Genomic DNA, 21217 nt, shown 5'->3' with positions numbered 1-21217 from the left:
CTCTTGTCCCCGGAGGGGCTTCTGAAGTTGGGAAGTCACCATTTGCCCACGTCACTTCCACAGGATCTTCCTTTTGCCTCCTTCCCGGGTAGGGGTCGGGGTGTCCTGCCTGGCAGCAATCCGTGAGTTCGTTGCCTTTCCCGTCACATGCAATGGCCTCTCCTTTCTCTGCTGGATTCCACTGACTTTGGACTTTCGGCTCTTCTGGTGGCTTCTCTCTACGAGGTTTCAGTTAACAGACCCATCCTGGTTCAAGCCACACCATAGCTGAGGATAACCCCTTCAAAAAGTCCCATTTCCCACAGATTCACTTGCAGCAGGTCTTTTCCTGGGATGCAAGACTCAACCTGAGTCTCCAGAGGCTGGGCATTTGCGGGAACCCTGAGTGATCGGTGGGTTGGGGTTTGGGTTTTTTGTTTTTTTTTCAATTAAAAAATTTTGAATTTAAATCTATTCTTATAACATGCACAGCCTGAAGTCAGTCATTTTGGCTATTTTCAAGTGTTGGTTGAGTGGTGCATTCAAGTCTTGTGCTGCCATCACCATTGTTGTGACCATAACTTTCCATCACTGTGTCAGTATGGGGCTGGCCCTTAGGTGGCCCACGTTCAGGGGCCAGACGGAGGTCTTTGCCCGCATCCCCAAGACGCACAGTCAGGCTGGCACCTGACACCGGACAGCCTTTAAAGGACCTTCGTGATTCTGACAAACTGTTCTGGGGTTTTTCATGAGAAAATTACATTGGAGGGGGAGCGGCCGGGCTTCCTGGCTGAATTGCAGGGGCCCAGAGGCCTCAACAGCATTCAGTGGCTCTGCAGGGGAACGCGCTCCTGAGCGAATCAGTCTGGACTTCCAGGTGAATCATGGCAGTCGCCGTTGAGCCTGGTGAGCCTGCTTGAAGCTGGGGCCAGAGCTGACAGCCTCTCACTGATCCTTGTTTCTGTGGTCGTGGGTGCTTGTGGAAGGGCATGGAGCTTGGCGTGCTGTGGGCAGCTCCCCTTTCCTACCTGCTCTGCCATGCCCCGCTGGCATGGGTGCCGTGAAGGGGACCTGGACCCATGAATTGCTTTTATTCTCGCTTGCTTCCCTTATCCCCTGACTGATGGCCACCCTGATATTCTCTTTTTGATGACCCCAGACCCCTTGGTCTTTATCGCCATTGTCGTCTTCACTATTTGACGGTTCAAGGCTCAAGCTGTTAGAAAGGGGGACCTGTGTTTCTAGCCTGCTGGGCCTCCTGAGCACACTCTGAACCGGATGGACATGTCCCCGTGGTGCCCCATTACTCTGACCAGCCTTCTCTGCTGCCTCTGCTTGGGCACTGCCAACCCCCTGGCTGTATTCTAGCCCCCGGCCTGGCCACAGAACCGGAGACCCAGCCCTCCCGTCGCGTGGATGCTTAAAACTGTTCTGCGGGGTGCACTTGTTTCCTTGAGCATCGCCCAGATCAGACCTTGCGGCTGTCTGTCGTCTCCTCCCTTACATCTTAGTCTAACTGGCCCGCAGAGCCCTGCCCTTTCCCGCCCCGGCGCCTGCACCGTGGCCCCACTCCCTCCTCTCTGGAACCCCTACCGCGCTCAGGGCCCCTCGCGTCATCTCAGCCATCCTGGCTGGCAGTCCCTTCGCACTCCGCCGCGGCCCACGTGCACCTTCTCCGTGCCTTCCCGGGCAGCCACCCTGGTGGGCGCCTTTTAGGCCGACCTCGCTGTCCAGGCCCTTCGCTCATGTGCCTGCCCCAGCCGCCACCACCCCCGGCTGCCCCAGACCCTGGGGTCCCGCCGTCGACCCCCGCTGCCCCCGACCCTGCGGTCCCGCCGTCGCCCCGCCCTCACGGTCCTTCGGTCGGCAGGGGGCGCGCGAGCGAGCCCAGCCTCGCGTATGGCGTCCACGCGACCGGATGTCCCAGCCGGACGCCCCGGAAGAAGTCGGGAAGGAGGCAGTCCTGGCGGGAGCTGAGTGGTCTCCGTGCGGTGCCCCGCGGGTCCGCGCTCGCCTTTCGCGGGCCCCCGGCCCCGCCGCTGCCCGGACCGCTCCGCCGTCATCCTGGCGTCGATGCCCCGGCCCCAGCGCCTCGGCGCCCCGGTCCTGCTCGGGGCTCAATCCGCCGCGTCCTTCACCTCCACCCAGGGACCGGCGATGGGCGGCCGCGGCCGGCTGCTGCAGGTGGTGGACACCGAGTACACCGCGGACTCGGTGGAGTGGTGCCCGCTGGAAGGCTGCAGGCGCCTGCTGGCGTGCGGGACCTACCAGCTGCGGAGGGCGGAGGAGGGCAAGGTGCGCGGGGTCCCGGCCGGGGGTCTCCAGGACTGCGCTCCCCCGCTGGCATTTCAGCAGTAGCTTAAGCTGGAGGAAGTCGGGCAGCTCCTCCAAAATGTCCTTTGGCTGGAGAGGTCTAGGGGAGGGCGCGTAAAGGGTCCGGTGAGACAGGGCCCACCGCGGGTGTTGAGTTCGCTCTCTGTGCATCAGTGAAGGCTGGAAGAAGAAAAAACTCAGCCAGGGGAATCACACAGGAAGTGGAGCTGAGGAGGTTGGCCCTGTGGCCAGAACGTAGATTAGACAGGGGAGCGTCTTGAAAACAGAAAGTCTACGTGCAGGCATGACTACGTTTATGGATGAGGTCTACAGAAAAGAGGAAACGGGCTCTTTTAGGAAGTAACTTATCTCTTGAAGACCAAACTGGCATACATTTGAGAGTGAGGCGCACCGGAGAACAGCCTAAGGCAGGATGGTCCCAGGCACATGGAGTCCTGTGGTTAATAGCTCGTCCTTGTCTCCTTTAGAAGGAGCAGGCTCTGCAGGGTGGGGAAGAGCTTACCCACTCATCTTGTTAGTCACCAGGCAAGGAAAGAGACACTTCTCCAGGTCAAGGAAAGGGAATGTGTTGTTTCCAGGCAGGTTCTGCTCTTTGGTATTCTTGGGAAGTCTCCTCATTTTCCTTGATCCCTTGATCACCTTCTCCTTTTCTTGGGTGCTTCAGTACCTTTTAGGATAATCAGAATACTTCTGTGTCTTTTGTAGAGTGGGCTGGATGTCAGTGAGCCTCAGATCCGTGTAGGCCGTCTCTACCTGTACAGTTTCATTGGGGAGACCTCTGCTTCACCTCTGATTGAGGTCCAGAGAAGAGAAATGCCTGCAATCCTGGATATGAAATGGTACAACCTTAATAAAAACCACTCGGTATGGCATGTTCGTACCATTCAACAAAATGGGAGACATTTGTGCTTTGGGTTCATTTCCTGCTGTAATCCCCACTGTTGGCACTTGTGGGTGCATTTAGCCTCAGGGCACATTTCCTTTGGCAAAGATTCTAGCCCTAGAGGCAGGATACACCTGGAAAGTGATACCAGTTTTCTGAGTTTTTTAAGCTGGGAAATAGTTTAGCTACAGAATTGTAGGTTCTAACCCAGTTGTGGAGCTGGAATTTAGATAATAAATCCCTGGGATGGGTAATGCTCCCCTGCGCTTTGGGTGCTTCCTATGCTCTTACTGAGATGTGAGTTCTCTCCTCAGGTGCCATGTCCCAGTGGCTGGCCACGCCCTCCTGGGTGTGGCAGATGCTGGTGGATCCATAGAGCTGCTCTGCTTGCAGGGATCTGAGGTCAGTGACCGGGAGCCAGGTTCGAGAGGGGTGGAAGGAACCTAACAGGTTCCTTGGGGAAGGAGGATTCACTAGACTAACGTTTTCCTTTTCAGTCGTGAGCTTCCTCATAAGCTGTTCTAACGTGGTATGAGCCTGTTTAAACTGTACTGGGTTCAGCCTCTCTCTCCAAAAGGAGGTACTGTAGGTGTTAACGGCAGAAGTCTGAACGACAGGCTGTCTGGTGGATCTGACTGATGTTTAAGGAAAGCCCGGGTTAAGGATGCTGCTGCAGCTGAGAATAGTGGTAAATTTCCTGTAAAAATGGTATTCCCACCAGTTGTTGGGAAAGTAATAACTTCTACACGAATTTCTCCACAGTGTTTTTCAGGGACCCTGTACTGTGTGTTTGCAGAATAGCTGGATCTGATTGGTGGGGGGAGTGTTGCATGCTGGGGCTGTCATGTAGCAAAGTGAATGGCCCACAAGGCCATGCCCTGACTGCTTTTAAAACTGGAGTTCTTGTACCCCAGGGGCGTGCAGTGGTGTACCAGGGACATGTAAAAAGCATCAGGATAAACGCAGTGTTATCTTCCTGGACTTTTGGTTTTGCCTGATGGCAAGGCATTTTAAAAACTTTAAATGAGACTTCAAAGAAAACTGCTGTTCAGGGCAGGCTGCTTTATTCCCATCTTTTGCAGTATATGTTTATTCCCTGGTATTCTTCAGGGTTCTTAGGAAATAAAATTGAGAAATGCTGCCGTAACTAAAAACAAACACAATTTGAGAAATATTGTCTTAACCAAAAAATGGAGAACTATTCTCATAACCACTGGAGCCATCCTCCTGCTGGCATAACTGGAATACTAACTTGGTACCTTCTTTGGAGGTGGGGCTAGAGGTAAATCTCCCTCAGCCAGAAACCTGCTAGGCCCCTGACCAGCCACAGAAGGGAAGGGTTTGTTCAGGCCAGTGTGTGTCCAGGTAAGGAGGATTTTACTTGAAAAAGAGTAAAGATAATTGTTTTTTATTTTTTTAGAAGGTACTGGGGATTGAACCCAGAACCTCACACATGGGAACCAGATGCTCAACCTATGAGCTACATCCGCTCACCTGACAACAGCGTTTTTATTCAAACTGGTATGTAGTTTAGTAGCAGAGGTGTCAGTCCTGGATGGTAGGAAGCGTAACTCCATGGCACCGTAGCGCTCGCATTTCATAGTGAGGAATCTAAGGCCTGGCCCTCGAAAGTACAACAGGTGAGCAGTGGTGGCTTCAGTTGTCAGTCCTGTGAGGCCCTGGGCCCTGTCTCTGGCTCCTCTCAGTACCTCACACAGAGCCTTCTATAGCAGTGGAGGCTCATTCGAGTCTGTTCTGAAGTGGAAGACCGAGTGCGCCTTGATCTTCAGCAAACTGGAATTGAGTGAGGTTTGCCCAACCAAGGAACGCCTCTGCACCACCATCCGCAGCAAATGACTGTTGGTTGCAAGGACAGGAAGTCATCCAGTGGCCAGACTGGATTCATGACTAATGAAGCATTTTAAGTTTTCATTTTAAGACTCTTGAATTGGTTTTATAAATATAGAGAAGATACGACATATAGACGTTGTTCAATGATGGAGACACCTTGTTCTTTCTGGGTCATAGCCCTTTGCAGATTCTTTGCAGACACTTTGGAAGTGACTCTTGGAGGCTCTGAAAGCCTTTGCCCTCTAGGGTTGGAGGGGCAAGTGGATTGTCTGCCTGGGGGTGGGGGGCGCATGCCCGCTGTGAGGAGGATGGCGCAGAGCTTCAACCAGGGCTGGGTTCAGGCCTGCGTTCAGGCAGCTGAGAAAAGCAGCCCTGTCTTAGAAACAGGGCCCTAGAACCAGGGTTTTTGAGGCAGGAGCAGATAAAGTTAAGGAAGACAGCCTGTGGGAGCCTGTGGCTGCAGCTGAGCACTGTCCAGGTACTTAGGTAATAAAACATGCACTTATCCTTAAATGCCTGTGTTTATATATTGAAAGTGCATAGATGTTAGGAAGGTGGCTTCTGAGATGGAAACCAGAGGAATGTTCCCATTGTCTGTGACTTTGGAGACAAATGCAGCGGCCTCCCCGCGGAGGCCAGGGTGGCAGAAGGCACGCACCAGCAAGGGTTCCCTGGAGCCCTACCGGCCGGGGAAGCGTCTAGGAGTGTGGAACTGTGGGTGGGCCTGGAAAGCAGAGAGCCGCTCTCTCCCAAGGCAGTGCGGGTGGTGAGCTCTGGCAGGCAGGGAGCCTTAGGCGCTGCCCGGCACTTGGTGTGGGCAGGGGTGTCAGTGTTGTGAGTGTCTGAGGTCTGAGTGAATATCACACAGCTCTTGTGGGGCAGAGGAGGAGCGATGAGTCAGCTAAACGAGAGGCAGACTCTTCAGGGTTCCCGGACTGTCTCCCTTTGATGGCGTTTCTCTCTCCTATAGAAGAGCAATTACACACTGCAGCGGCTTTCTAGCCTTGCCCTGGGAGAGCAGTGTCTGGCCTTGTCTCTAGATTGGTCCACGGGAAAAGTTGGAAGGTAAGAGCTGGTGTTGGAGAGGGGCCTAGTCTTTATCATTCCTGTTTTCACTAGAGAGAAAATTAAAGCCGTTGAGGTCAGCCTTGATGGTGGCTCCCAAACCTGGGGATGTTGTTACCAATGTTAACCTGTAAAAAAATATTCCAGCATTGTGGATAAATGGTGAAAATGTTTTCATGACGAGAAGCAGATATTGATTTCTTTTGGCAAGCCATATGGTAATTTTGGGCCTTGCCCCACACCCAAGCAAGCCTCTTTAAGACACTATATTCACGTACAAGTTCTGCGGAGAACCTGTGAAGAGGCTCAGTTGCTGTAGTGAGTTTGGGTCATCGGTTTCGGTCATCGGTTTCCCCCTGGTTCTGTTTCTAGGGCCAGTGGCCAGCCCTTAAAAGTCATCAGCAGCGACTCCAAGGGACAGCTCCACCTCCTGGCCGTGAGCGAGACAGGCCCCCGGCTGCAGGCTGTGGCCACGTGGCCGGCCCATCGCTTCGAGGCCTGGATTGCTGCCTTCAATTACTGGCAGACAGAGATCGTGTATTCAGGTCAGTATGAGGGAGGAGACCACCGGTCACCCTGCCGCGCCGCACTGGAGGCCGCTGAGGTAGGGGAGGGGGGCAAGGGGGGGAAGGGAGGGGCAGGCCCAAGGCCCTGGTGCTGGCGGTGCCGTGAGGGAAGGCCTGCTGACCGTGTCTCCTGGGGGAAAAGTTTGTAGAGCACAGTTTGTCACTGTTTTTGCTGCTTTTTTACTTTTAATATGGGTACAATTTTGTTGATACATTATTTCTATGTGAATTTTACAAAAAGATTTGGTTTATTCATCAGTTTTGTGTGTGTTTTAAAAAAATTTATTATCCTTTGCCCTTTCCTCTTGCGCTCGCTGTTGCTTTCTGTGTCTGTCTGTCTTCTCTTCTCCCTGGAGCCAATCCCGGGACTTTCCAACACAGGAGAGAGGCATACAATCGCTTGAGCCGTGTTAGCTCCCTGGTTTGTTGAGTCTCTCTTCGTCTCTCCTCTGTATCTCTTTTTCGTTACGTCATCTTGTTGCGCCAGCTCTCTGTGCTGTGCGGGCCAGCTCGCCTTCACCAGGAGCCCCAGGAACCGAACCCGCGCCCCTCCATATGGTAGATGGGAGCCCAATCGCTTGAGCCACATCCACTTCCCTATTAATCAGTTTTTAATATCAAGTTTTGCTGCTTATGTCAACTATGGTGAATTTTATTTTGTGACCTTTATTCTATCAATTCAAGTTTTCCTGTGATTTTTTTTTTAAAGTACCGGGGCCAGTGATTGGACCAGGCCCTTGTATGTGGGAAGCTGGCGCTCAGCCACTGGGCTGCATTGGCTCCCCTGAGCTGGTTTTTCCATGGTTCCTTTTTTTAAAAAGATTTACTTATTTATTAATTTCTCCCTCTCCCCCATTGTCTGCTCTCTGTGTCCATTCACTGTGTGTTCTTCTGTGTCTGCTTGTATTCTCTTTAGGTGGCTCCAGGAACTGGTCCTGGGACCTTCTGGAGTGGGAGGCAATCATTCTCTTGTGCCATCTCAGCTCCCTGGTCTGCTGTGTCTCTTATTGTCTTTCCTCTGTGTCTCTTTTTGTTGCATCTTCTTTGCTGCACCAGTTCTCCATGTGGACCAGCACTCCTGTGCAGGGCAACACTCCGTGTGGGCCAGCTTACCTTCACCAGGAGGCCCTGGGTATCAAACTCTGGACATACTATATGGTAGACAGGAGCCCAATTGCTTGAGCTACATCTACTTCCCATTTTTTTTTTTTTTTTTAGGAGGCACCAGGGACTGAACCCGGGACCTCCTATGTCAAAAGTAGGTGCTCAACTGCTTGAGCCATATCTGCTCCCTTGCTAATATTTATAATCTAGTTTTTTCACGCAGGGCGGCTCTCCTTGCAGGGCACACTCCTTGCGCATGGGGCTCCCCTATGCGGGGGACACCCCTGTATGGCACGGTACTCTTTGCGTGCATCAGCACTGTGCATGCATGGGCCAGCTTACCACACAGGTCAGGAGGCCCTGGGTTCGAACCCTGGACCTCTTATGTGGTAAGTGGACACTCTTATCAGTTGAGCCAAAGCCACTTCCCAAAAATTTATTTTTAATTGTGGTAAAATGTATATAATATAAAAATTATTTTACCTATACATTTTCAATGGACAATTCTTTGACATTAAATACATTGGGAAAACTGTCTAACTTTCACCACTATTCCCAGATTATTTTCATCTTTAAAACTCATGCTCATCTGGCAGCAGCTCCCTTTTCCGCCTTCCTGCAGCCCTTTGTAGCCACTTCTCATCTGCTTTCTGCCTCCTTGTATTTGCTTACTCCAAGTATTTCCTGTGAGAGGAATCATGCAGTCTCTGTCTTCTTGTGTCTGGCTTCTTTTCCTTGCCGTAATGTCTTCAGGGTTCATCCGCGGTGTGGCATGGCCCAGCCCTGTGCCCTTCTTTGTGACTGAGTAATATTCTGTTGTGCGGAGGGAGCACCTTGTGTTTCTGCATCATCTGCGGATGGACACTTGGGTGGCTTCCACCTCTTGGCTGCTGCAAATGATGCTGCAGTGGACACTGGTGCACAAGTATATGTCTGAATTATGATTATTTTAGTTATATACCAAGTCACTTTTTTGAGTGGGGAGAAGTTGTAGCTTTAGAGAAAAATCATGCATAAAATACAGAGTTCCCTTATACCACCCTAGTGTTTTTATGTTTTTTTAAAGATATACGTAGATCACACAAAACGACCCTCTTATTAACATCAGCCATTAGTGTGGTATACTTGTTACAATTCATGGGAAAACATTTTTATAACTACTGTTAACTATAGTCCATCATTTACAGTAGGGTTCACTGTTTATGTTGTACATTACTGTTTTTTAAATTTCTAATAACATATATACAGCATAAAATTTCCCCTTTTGGCCACACTCAAATATATAATTCAGTACTGTTAATTACATTCACGATGTTTTGCAACCGTCACCACCATCCATTACCAAATGTTTTCCAGTACTCCAAGTAGAAACTATGTACAATTTAAGCATTCACTCCCCATTTCTTTCTCCCTAACCTAGCCCCTAGTAACCTAAACTCTAGTTACTTACTCTATGAATTTACTGCTTCTAATTACTTCTTATCAGTGAGATCATACTACGTATGTCCATTTGTGTCTGGCTTATTTCATTCAACACGATGCTTCAAGGTTCATCCATGTTATCATGTGTCCCAATTTTATTTCTTACAGCAGCATGGAATACCATGGTATGTATATACCACATTTTATCAGAACTTCATTCCTTTTCACAGCTGAATAATACTCCATTGCACGTGTAAAACGCATTCTGTTTATCTTTTCATCAGTTGATGGATTCTTGGGTTGCCTCCCTCTTTTGGCAAATGTCAGTCATGCCACTGTGAAAATAGGTGTGCAAATATCTGAGTCCCTGCTTTCATTTCTTTTGAGTATATGCCTACTAGTGGAATTGCCAAGTCATGTGGTATTTCTGGTAGATTTCAGCTTGGAGTCATGTCTTCAGACATGCTGACATAGAACCCCAACTTCTCCAACCCCAGGCCTGATGCTCTGTCATTGCTCTCCTGGCACCCTGTACTCATCCCAGTTATGACTATGTGTTTAATATGTATCTTCCCCTAAGGACAGGGTCCTTATCTATTATTTGCTATGAAACCCTTGGACAGTCTCAGTGAGAACCATAAAGATTTCATTTTTTGAAGTCTCATTCTTGGACTAGTTCTACCTTGAGGCTTAGTGAGTTCAGAGCAGAGATGGAGGTAGGGCAATATTTTAATTCAGGACTCATTCATTCATCTAACAAATATTTATTGAGCACGTACTATTTGTCAGGCACTGTTCTAGGTGCTTGGAATGCATCAGTGAACAAAACACAAAAGTCCTTTCATCGAGCTTACGTTGAGGTGGGGGAGATGGACAATAAACACTAAGAATGATATATAATAAATAGAGAAATTACACAGCGTATCTGCAATGATAAGTGCTTTGGAAAGAAGAAAGAACAGGGTAAAGAGATCAGGAGTGCTGGGGCGGGTGCAGATTTCCTGTTATGTAGCACAGTCAAGGTGGGCTTCATTGAGAAGGGGCAATTCGAGGAAAGACTGAAAGGAGGGAGGGACTTGGCGTGTGAAATCTGGGAGGTGTGCTGAAGGTTCTGGAGCCTTAAGGAGTCCCCATGCCCTCTGCTTCCTCCCTGGAGTTCCTGATGCCCTGCTCCAGGGTCCTTTGAATTGGCACCTCTGGTTTGTGGCAGTTGGGGGCCCTGATTGTGAGAGCCTTGTGGAAAGCAGTTTGACCACGTCTGACATGGCCGTGGTCCTCCCGGTGACAGCCATGTGGCCCCTCATTCCCCTGTGACCTCCCCTCTGCCCTTTCTTTCCTGCAGGTGGGCGCATCAGTCTTCCCTCTTCCCTGCGGGCCCCTCTCCTGGTCTGAAGGTAGAGTTAGGGCACAGTTGCATCTGTTTCTGGGGTGTCGGTTCTGCAGCTCTGCTGCTCATGGCAGCCTGCAAACTCCCAGGAAGTGCCACCTGGGAGAGTTACACACAGACATTAATCTGTCCCTGAGGAGGGGCCATTTCTCTTGTCATTGCCATGGTTGATGGGCTTTCCTGTTTCCACACAGGGGGTGACGATGGGCTCCTGAAAGGCTGGGACACCAGGATGGCACCTGATATGCCTCTCTTCACCAGTGAGAGGTAAACTACCAAGAGATCAGAGCTCAGCCCCTCCCCAGTGCTCGTTCTCCGTGGCCCTTCCACAGAGTTAGCCGCGTGGGGTGCCTCGCTTCACACTGTCGCCCTCTTGGTTGCAGACACACTATGGGCGTGTGCAGCATCCACAGTAGTCCACATCAGGAGCACGTCCTGGCCACAGGAAGGTGAGTCCCCTGGTCGGTCCACTGGGGTCCTTCTTGTATTGTTTTGCTGCTTTTCTCATTGTACCATCATGATATTTAATTAGGCCAACTCTTCAGGCAGAGTTTAGGGTATCTGGGTTTGGGAAAGGTGATCTTTGTCCTGGAGGGAGGGTGGGATGGATTTCCCTGGGAGACGTTCCCTGCCATGTTGGGGAATTCAGGGAGTAAGTGGACTTGGGTTCTTCTGAATGTTCTGCTGTGGTTGGTTCAGCTACGATGAGCACGTTCTGCTGTGGGATACCCGGCACATGCAGCAGCCGTTTGCAGACGCGCACGTGCAGGGTGGAGTGTGGAGGCTGAAGTGGCATCCTTTTCACCGCCACCTGCTCCTGGCAGCATGCATGCACAACGGCTTTAAGATCCTCAGCTGCCACAAGTCAGGTGAGCGGGGAGCGCCCCAGGCAGCGGGCCCTCGGTGGTGGCTTTCAGTCCCTGCACCCTCATTTCCACAGGCTGTTCCTTCACCCTCCCCGTGTTCCCAGGGTTGCACCCTAGACTTGACTGTGATCTATCCCTACACCAGCTCCAAAATCTCATTTTCAAGTACTCTTCTCCCTAACTATGGTTCTTATCTAACCAGTTCAAATATTCTGTACCTCCTGCATTTCAGCAATTTGCTGACGCCGTCAGCATCTCTAGTCCAGTAGCTTCGCCACCTCGTAATGGCATAACCATCCTTGCCCCCCTTCCCATGCCCTTCCTTCCCTTGGTCTGAGTCTCCAACATACTCATGCTCCCTTCCCCTTCTTCCCTGTCTCACACTGGGCAGAACCCAACCATTGATTAAACTCAACTCTGCTTTTGCCTGAGAGGCAGATTGTGTCTGGAGAAAAACAGCCGCCTCGTTCTCAGCTCATGGTCTCACATCTCCCCTTTTTGTGGTACAAACACAACAATAAAAACCTAGCTTATCTTTCCACCGTTTGTTGGAGATTTGGACCCGAAGGGTATCGGGAATGAAAGAAAGAGAAAAGAAGAGAGTGAAAGAAAGAGAGAGAGAGCTGGGATCAGGGGGTCTGCGAGTAGTCACTCCTCAGACAACTTTATTTTCTACATGTGGCATTATATATGCTCAAACTATCGAGATAACAAGCAGTGTAACTACCCATTAACAAGACTCGTAAATTAAAGAACTTATCTCAGAGTACAAAGATTTAGTATTCCTTTCAAACTACAAAGTGTGTTTCCTCGTATTTCTCCCTGCGCCGGACAGCTCTGTCCTGCTGATTCGAAAGGCTTAATTGCTGCATTCCTATGTTAAAAGCGTAGCCATGGAAACAGCACGTCTCCCTTTGCGAGACCACCATGCCTCAGTTTCCAACACCGTTAAGACCAGTAGCTTTACCAAATTGCCCCCATCCTTTCTGTCTTTTCTCCAAAGGCCAGTTCCTTCTCTGCACTGGATCCCATTACCTCCATCGTGCTCAGGACTTCTGCAGTATATTTCTTTCTTTTCTGTATCTTCAGTGTCTCTGACTCTTCTGGATCATTTCTGTTACCTTTATGAACATGCTGTCATATTTCTCTTTTTTTTTTTTTTTGGTTGTTTTTGTGGCATCTAATTTTTTGTTTATTTATTTTTATTTTATTTTATTTTTTTAAATTGATTTTGTAAAAATGTTACATTAAAAAATATATATATATATATATATGAGGTCCCATTCAGCCCCACCCCCCCACCCCCCCACCCCACCCCCAGCAACACTCACTCCCCTCATCATGACACATCCATTACACCCGGCAAGTACATCTCTGGGCATCTCTGCACCTCATGGTCAATGGTCCACATCATGGCCCATACTCTCCCACATTCCATCCAGTGGGCCCTGGGAGGATTTACAATGTCCGGTGATTGCCCCTGAAGCACCATCCAGGGCAACTCCAAGTCCCAAAGGCGCTTCCACATCTCATCTCTTCCTGCCACTCCCCATATCCATCAGCCACCATGTCCACTTTTCCCACTCCAATGCCACCTTTTCTCTGTGGGCCTTGGATTGGTTGTGTCCGTTGCACCTCTATATCAGGAGGAGGCTCAGATTCCACATGGATACTGGATGCAATACTCCTGCTTTCAGTTGTAGGTACTCTAGGCTCCATGGTGTGGTGGTTGTCCTTATTCAACTCCATCTTAGCTGAGTGAGGTGAGTCCAATAAATCAGATTGTAGGAGCTAGAGTCTGTTGACGCTCAGGGCCTGGCTATCATATTGTCAGTCCAGAGATTCAAATCCCCTAAATATATCTTAAACCCCAACACCAACTACAATTCCAGTAAAGTAGGATGAAAGTCTTATGAAAAGAGATCCCATCTGAGTCCGGTTCCATCACGCAGAAACACCAGCTCCAAAGAAGGGCCATCTGACATGGCAGTGAACCCCGTCTGCCATGACCATAGTACCCGTGAGTGAGTCTCTTTAGCCCTCAAAGGAACCAATACCTGGGGATTGTATCTACTTTATCTGTCTCTTAGACTCTGCTCAGTTGTGCATAAGGGCAATCCTTCTGACAGCCTCCAGACTCTTTTTTAGAGACTCGTAGCCATATAAACTCATTTCTGCTTTCCATTTCCCCCTTACATTAGGTCAAACAGCATTTTGAAGCCATGTTATTATATGTAGACAGGGATGTTCTGCTGATCCGCATTGAACCTTTAATTCAAGGTCATTTTCTAGTTGCATCTTCAGCTGGTATTTGGTAGTGATCCCTCGGTGCCAGGGAGGCTCATCCCCGGGTGTCATATCCCACACTGGGGCACTGCATCTACATGCTGAGTTTGGCTTCGAGACTGGCCACATTTGAGTAACATGAAGGCTGTCAGGAGGAAATTCCCAGGCACAGTGCTGCTCTAGGCCTTTTTCTTATTTCAGGCATATAGGCTCACAAGCATAGTCATTAGTATCATGCTCTCACTGTTGGACCCTCATTCTTTCCTGGTCCTTACCGTTGCACCTGGGGGACTGCCGCTGTTCCCCTAGGGACCACGACAGAGCACCCCCGGCCAGGAACTCAGTACCCCCCAAGCTATAGTTTTTAATTGTTGCCACTATGAGTATATCCAAACATTACCATGCACCCTGGGCATATGCCCTGTACAGCTCGCTGTCAGCCATATATCACCTGTCAATAATATCCTATACCAGTATTCCTCCGCTGCCATTGTTGAACCACTCTGTGATCCAAAACTTCCTGAAAATTGAAGTCCAGTATAATGTCAGGGTCCCTTACATTATGTAGAATGGCATATAGCGATGGGTTTAAAGGTTAGATATAGAATACGTGTTGACTTGGAAAAATTCTACATCCTATCTTTTTTTTTTTTTCCCTAATTATTGAACTTCTCTTCACAAGAGCCCTAGACCACAGTAATTCATTTATACAATATACAGTACCTCCCCACATCTACCATTAAACCTTTTCCCTTCCACAGCGATATTCTTATAACTTATTCATATCATATTTACTTAAAGTGATGTACAGACTCTGAGACAATAGCTTTCATACAAGATGACATCTGTGCTTACATTGTGGTCCATACTTTAGGATATACTGTTTTCTAAATTTTTAGTTATCCTATGTTTTACATTGTGGTTTACTTTATTAGTCTGTCGTCCCCTATATGTTTATGGTGTACTATTACATGTTTTATATCCATCCTTGTGTACTCTCGTGAAACTCCTCTCTTACCCCACATTTACTTTGCTTCCACACATTTAACGTCCATTTTCCCCTCCCCTTGGGGCCCACAGTGACAGCCAATCTCCATTTCCCGAGGAGCCACGTCCAGAGATATTTGGAATAGTGTTCAGGGCCCAACTTGCTCAACTGCCCCAACGCCCTGGGAGCCACCCTTTCTCTCGAGAGATACGGTTCCCTCTATCTGATGGCATTCGTCCTCCCCAGGATGTGGGTCCACCCCCACTCTCATTACTTGGGTCTCTACCCAATGGTACCACCCACTCTGGCAAAATGAGCATTCAGACATTTCCCAGGAGCCCGTCCTGCATCTGACCATCCCCTCCGAGCATCTTAAACAGGTAAACCTCTTAATTATATTTTGATACGATTATCTCAGCATTTTACTCTCAACCAACACCTGATGCTCTCCTATGTTCGTAAGCTACCCTTCCCTCCCCCCACTTTTTGGGCAATATTACCCCTCCGCCCATCCCCAGCCCCCCTCAAACCCGCAAAGCCCCACCCAAAGGCAACCCCTTACTCCCATTTTATCTCTTCTTTGTGTTCATACTTACCGCCAGCTCATCATAGATTCCACCCCTGCAGACGTCGGCTCACATCCTTCCTCCACCCCCTGATTTCCTGTAAGCCTATCGTTCAGTCTCTAGCTCTCTGAGGCAGCTTTCTTATTTCATATCATTGAGTTCATGTAGTATTTGTCCTTCAATGCCTGGGTTGCTTCACTCAACATAAGCTTCTCAAGATTCATCCATGCTATCACGTGTGTTTGTAGTGTATTTGTTCTTACAGCCGAGTAGTATTCCATTGTGTGTATATACCACATTTTATTGATCCACTCATCTGTTGATGGGCATTTGGGTTGATTCCAACTTTTGGCGATGGTGAACAATGCTGCTATGAACATTGGTGTACATATATCGGTTTGTGTCCTTGTTTTCAGTTCTGTTGGGTATATACCCAGCAGTGGTATTGCTGGGTCATATGGCAAATCTATGGTTAGTTTTTTGAGAAACCGCCAAACTGTCCTCCAGAATGGTTGGATCCTTCTGCATTCCCACCAGCAGTAGATGAGTGTTCCCCTTTCTTCACATCTTCTCTAGCATTTGTATTCTTCTGTTTTTTTCATAGCTGCCAATCTTATGGGGGTAAGATGGTATCTCATTGTAGTTTTGATTTGCATTTCCCTGATAGCTAGAGATTTGGAGCATTTTTTCATGTGCTTTTTAGCCATTTGTATTTCTTTGGAGAAGTGTCTCTTTAAATCTTTTCCCCATTTTTTAAATGGGTTGTTTATCTTTTTTATTTTCAAGATATATGAGTTCTTTATATATGGAAATTATAAGTTTCTTATCAGATATATGGTTGCCAAATATTTTCTCCCACTGTGTTGGCTCCCTTTTTACTTTCTTGACAAACTCCTTTGAGGTGCAGAAGGATTTAATTTTGAGGAAGTCCCATTTATCTATTAGTTCTTTTGCTGCTCGTGCTTTTGGTGTGATATTCATGAATCCATTTCCTATTACAAGGTCCTGTAGATGTTTCCCTACACTGCTTTCCAAGGTTTTTATGGTCTTGGCTCTTATATTTAGGTCTTTGATCCATCTTGAGTTGATCTTTTTATAAGGTGTGAGATGGTAATCCTCTTTCATTCTTCTACATATGGCTATCCAGTTCTCCAGGCACCATTTGTTGAATAGGCCACTCTCTCCCAGTTGAGAGGGTTTGATGGCTTTATCGAATATTATATGGCTATATATGTGAGGTTCTATATCTGAGCTTTCAATTCGATTCCATTGGTCTGTGTGCCTCTCCTTATGCCAATACCATGCTGTTTTCACTACTGTAGCTTTGTAGTATGTTTTGAAGTCAGGTAGTGTGATTCCTCCAATTTCGTTTTTCTTTTTCAGTATGTCTTTGGCTATTCGGGGTCTCTTTCCTTTCCAAATAAATTTCATAGTTAGTTTTTCTAGTTCCTTAAAGAATGCTGTGTTGATTTTTATTGGGATTGCATTGAATGTGTAGATCAGTTTTGGTAGGATAGACATCTTAATAATATTCAGTCTTCCTATCCATGAACAACGAATATTCTTCCATTTATTTAGGTCTTCTTTGATTTCCTTGAACAGTCTTGTATAGTTCTCGGTGTATAAGTTTTTTTACCTCTTTAGTTAAATTTATTCCTAAGTATTTGATTTTTTAATTTACTATTGCGAATGGTATTTGTTTCTTGATTTCCTCCTGATCTTGCTCACTATTGGTGTACAGAAATGCTACTGATTTTTGTGCATTGATCTTATAACCTGTGACTTTACTAAACTCATTTATGAGTTCTAGAAGCTTTGTTGTAGATCTCTCAGGGTTTTCTATGTCATCTGCAAATAGTGAAATTTTGGCTTCTTCCTTTCCGATTTCAATGCCTTTTATATCTGGTTCTTGCCTCGGTGCTCGAGCAAGTACTTCTAAGACAATGTTAAATAGAAGGGGTGATAGTGGGCATCCTTGTTTTGTTCCTGACTTTAGAGGGAAGGATTTTAGGATTTCTCCATTGTAAACAATGTTGGCTTTAGGTTTTTCGTATATACTCTTTATCATGTTCAAAAAATTTCCTTGTATTCCAATCTTTTGGAGTGTTTTTATCAAGAAAGGGTGCTGTATTTTGTCAAATGCTTTTTCTGCATCTATAGATATAATCATGTGATTTTTTTCCTTCAATCTGTTTATATGGTGTATTACGTTGATTGATTTTCTTATGTTGAACCATCCTTGCATACCTGGAATAAATCCCACTTGGTCGTGGTGTATAATTCGTTTAATGTGTTGTTGGATACGATTAGCAAGTATTTTGTTAAGTATTTTTGCGTCTAGGTTCATTAGAGAAATTGGTCTGTAATTTTCCTTTCTTGTGGTGTCTTTGTTTGGCTTTGGTACTAGGGTAATGTTGGCGTCATAGAAGGAGTTTGGCAATGTTCCTTCTGTTTCAATTTTTTGGAATAGTTTCAGCAGGATTGGTGTTAGTTCTTTCCGGAATGTTTTGTAGAATTTACCTGTGAAGCCATCTGGCCCTGGGCTCTTCTTTGTTGGGAGATTTTTAATGACTGATTCTATCTCTCTGCTTGTGATTGGTTTATTAAGATCATCAATTTCTTCTTTCGTCAATATGGGTTGCTTATGTGTTTCTAGGAATTTGTCCATTTCCTCTAAATTGTCATATTTGTTGGAATATAATTTTTCAAAGTATCCTCTTATGATAGTCTTTATTTCTGTGGGGTCAGTGGTGATATCGCCTTTCTCATTTCTTATTTTGTGTATTTGCATCTTCTCTCTTTTTTCCTTTGTTAGTCTCACTAAGGGTTTGTCAGTTTTGTTGATCTTCTCAAAAAACCAGCTCTTGGTCTTGTTTATCTTTTCAAGTGCTTTCTTATTTTCTATTTCATTTAGTTCTGCTCTTATCTTTGTTATTTCTTTCTTCTTCCTGTTGGGTTACTTTGTTGTTGTTTTTCTAATTCCTTCAAATGTGCAGTTAGTTCTTCAATTTTTGCTCTGTCTTCTTTTTTGATATATGAATTTATGGCTATAAATTTCCCTCTCAGTACTGCTTTTGCTGCATCCCATAAATTTTGGTATGTTGTGTTATCATTATCATTTCTTTCAAGGTAGTCATTGATTTCTTTTGAGATTTCCTCTTTGACCCACTGTTTTTCTAAAATTGTGCTGTTTAATTTCCACATCTTGGTGTGAAACCTGGGCCTCTGTCCCTTGCAAATTTCCAGCTTGACTCCACTGTGGTCAGAGATATTGTTTTGTATGATTTCAATCTTTCTGAATTCATTAAGCCTTTCTTTGTGGCCTAGCATATGGTCTATCTTGGAGAATGATCCATGTGCACTTGAGAAAAAAGTATATCCTGCTGTGTTTGGGTGTAATGATCTATATATGTCTATTAGATCCAGCTCCTCTAATATACTGTTCAAATGTTTTGTTTCTTTAGTGATTCTCTTTTGTGATATTCTGTCCAAGGTAGATAGTGGTGTATTAAAATCCCCCACTATAATTGTAGATGCATCTATTGTTTCACTTAGTTTTTCCAGTGTTTGCCTCACGTATTTAGAGGCACCCTTGTTAGGAGCATAAATATTTATGATTGTTCGATCTTCTTGACAGATTTTCCTTTTCACTAAAATGTAGTGTCCTTCTTTGTCTCTCACAATTTTTTCACATTTAAAGTCTATTTTCTCTGATATTAATATAGCTACCCCTGCCTTTTTTTGGTTACTGTTTGCTTGTATGATTGTTTTCCAACCATTCACTTTCACTCTCCATGCGTCTCTGGGTCTAAGATGTGTCTCTCTTTTTTTTTATATAATATATATATATATATTTTTAAAGATTTATTTATTTGTTTAATTTCCCCCCCTCCCCTGGTTGTCTGTTCTTGGTGTCTATTTGCTGCGTCTTGTTTCTTTGTCCGCTTCTGTTGTCGTCAGCGGCACGGGATGTGTGGGTGGCGCCATTCCTGGGCAGGCTGCTCTTCCTTTTCACGCTGGGCGGCTTTCCTCATGGGCGCACTCCTTGTGCGTGGGGCTCCCCCACGCGGGGGACACCCTTGCGTGGCACGGCACTCCTTGTGCGCATCAGCACTGCGCATGGCCAGCTCCACACAGGTCAAGAAGGCCCGGGGTTTGAACCGCGGACCTCCCATATGGTAGATGGATGCCCTATCCACTGGGCCAAAGTCCGTTTCCCAAGATGGGTCTCTTGTAGACAGCATACGGATGGGTCATATTTCCTTATTCAATGTCCCAGTCTGAATCTTTTGATAGGTGAGTTTAATCCGTTGACATTCAGTGTTATTACTTTCAAGGAATTATTTGTGTTAGCCATATTTTGATTGGATTTGTGTTTGTCATATTTTGTTTGTATTTTTTTTCCTTCTATTTTTGTCTTTTTTTGTTGCTCTTATACTCTCCTCCAACTCTGCCTGTCCTGTTTTTTCCTTCCTGCAGAACTCCCTTTAGAATTTCTTGAAGGGGAGGTTTCTTGTTGGTATACTCTTTCAGTTTCTGTTTATCTGTGAATATTTTGAACTCTCCATCATGTTTGAATGCTAGTTTAGCTGGATAGAGTATTCTTGGTTGGAAATTTTTTTCCTTTAGTACTTTGATTATATCATACCACTGCCTTCTTGCCTCCACGGTTTCAGATGAGAAATCAGCACTTAATCTTATGGAGCTTCCCTTGTATGTGATGGTTTTCTTTTCTCTTGTTGCTTTTAGGATTTTCTCTTTGTCTTGAGCATTGGATAATTTGACAACTATGTGTCTTGGGGTGGGCCAGTTGGAGTTTATGACGATTGGGGTGCACTGTGCTTCTTGGATATGTACATCCGTCTCTTTCTGTAGATTTGGGAAGTTTTCAGCCATTATTTCCTGGAACACTCCTTCTGACCCCTTTCCCTTCTCTTCTCCTTCTGGAATGCCTATAATACATATGTTTGAACGTTTTGTATTGTCGTTCAGGTCCCTAAGTCCTAGCTGGATTTTTTCTATCTTTTTATCGACCCCTTCTACTATCTGTTTGATTTCTGATGTACTGTCTTCCACATCACTAATTCTCTGCTCTGCTTCTTCTAGTCTGCTGATATTTGCTGCAAGTGTATTTTTGATTTCTTGAACTGTCGTGTTCATTCCCATCATGTCTGTTATCTTTTTGCGTATGTCTGCAATTTCCCCTCCGAGTGTTGTCTTCATGTTGTTAACCTCTTTCATTACTTCATCAAATTTGTCGGTGATAAATGTTCTGAAATCTTTCATTGCTTGAGTGAAGTTCTGCTCCCCTTCCTGATTTTTAGTTTGTTGATTGGATTCAGCCATGTTTTCCTGATTGCTGGTTTGATTTGTAGGTTTTTGTTGCTGTCTGGTCATCATTTTATCTTGACGGGTTTAATCAGTTCCTTAGCTTCTTTGTCTACTCTTGGAGATTAATTAGCTGTTGTTTTTGCATAAGTGTTATAGCTTCTCTTTGTCACTTTGTTCTTCTTATTCTAATTTCTTGTTGCTGGTTAAGTTCACTTTAAAGGAAAGTATTAGTGCCAGGGAAAGGTAATTGTGTAAGCGAGGAAAAAGTGTAAAGTAGTATTGGTGATATATGTTAACAAAGCAAGAATATGAGATCTGAGAGGATGGATGTTAGATTCATGTAAGTTGTGTAGAGTTATAGCAGTAGGTAGAGTACCTATTATGAGGTAGCTGACTGAATATGGGAGGAATATGGTATGAGCTAAAAAGCTATTGCTTTCGTGAGAGAGGGAAAGAGAAAAGAAAGGTAATAGTTTCAAGAGTGGATAACAGACAGAAAACAAAGCAAGGGTATTAGGAATTAAGAGTTAGATACTCTGTGGATCAAAGAAAGGGAGATGGGAGGTGGAATATAGGAGAGACAGTAGAT

At 46.1% G+C, this 21217-nt stretch overlaps 1 protein-coding gene across 3 annotated transcripts in view; it reads left to right on the top strand.

Annotated features, from left to right (window-relative positions):
• Positions 1-1919: 1919 nt before the first annotated feature.
• The window catches only part of DPH7 (diphthamide biosynthesis 7), a 39510-nt gene continuing 20212 nt past the window's right edge, over positions 1920-21217 (top strand). Inside the window, exons 1-9 of one of the 3 annotated variants that reach the window (XM_058302803.2) lie at positions 1920-2274; positions 3019-3152; positions 3511-3598; positions 6018-6112; positions 6485-6657; positions 10786-10858; positions 10975-11040; positions 11291-11460; positions 14978-15111. In XM_058302803.2, the coding sequence (XP_058158786.1) occupies positions 2053-2274; positions 3019-3152; positions 3511-3598; positions 6018-6112; positions 6485-6657; positions 10786-10858; positions 10975-11040; positions 11291-11460; positions 14978-15111 (1155 nt within the window). In that variant the 5' untranslated portion in view covers positions 1920-2052. Of the gene's footprint in view, positions 2275-3018; positions 3153-3510; positions 3599-6017; positions 6113-6484; positions 6658-10785; positions 10859-10974; positions 11041-11290; positions 11461-11848; positions 12572-14977; positions 15112-21217 lie in introns of those variants that run through there. The other 2 variants (XM_058302804.2, XM_012520224.4) reach the window with 2 other exon arrangements.

This window comes from Dasypus novemcinctus, chromosome 8 (assembly GCF_030445035.2).
Source record: "Dasypus novemcinctus isolate mDasNov1 chromosome 8, mDasNov1.1.hap2, whole genome shotgun sequence".
Lineage (NCBI taxonomy): Eukaryota > Metazoa > Chordata > Mammalia > Cingulata > Dasypodidae > Dasypus > Dasypus novemcinctus.
This window is presented reverse-complemented; position numbering and strand designations above follow the sequence as displayed.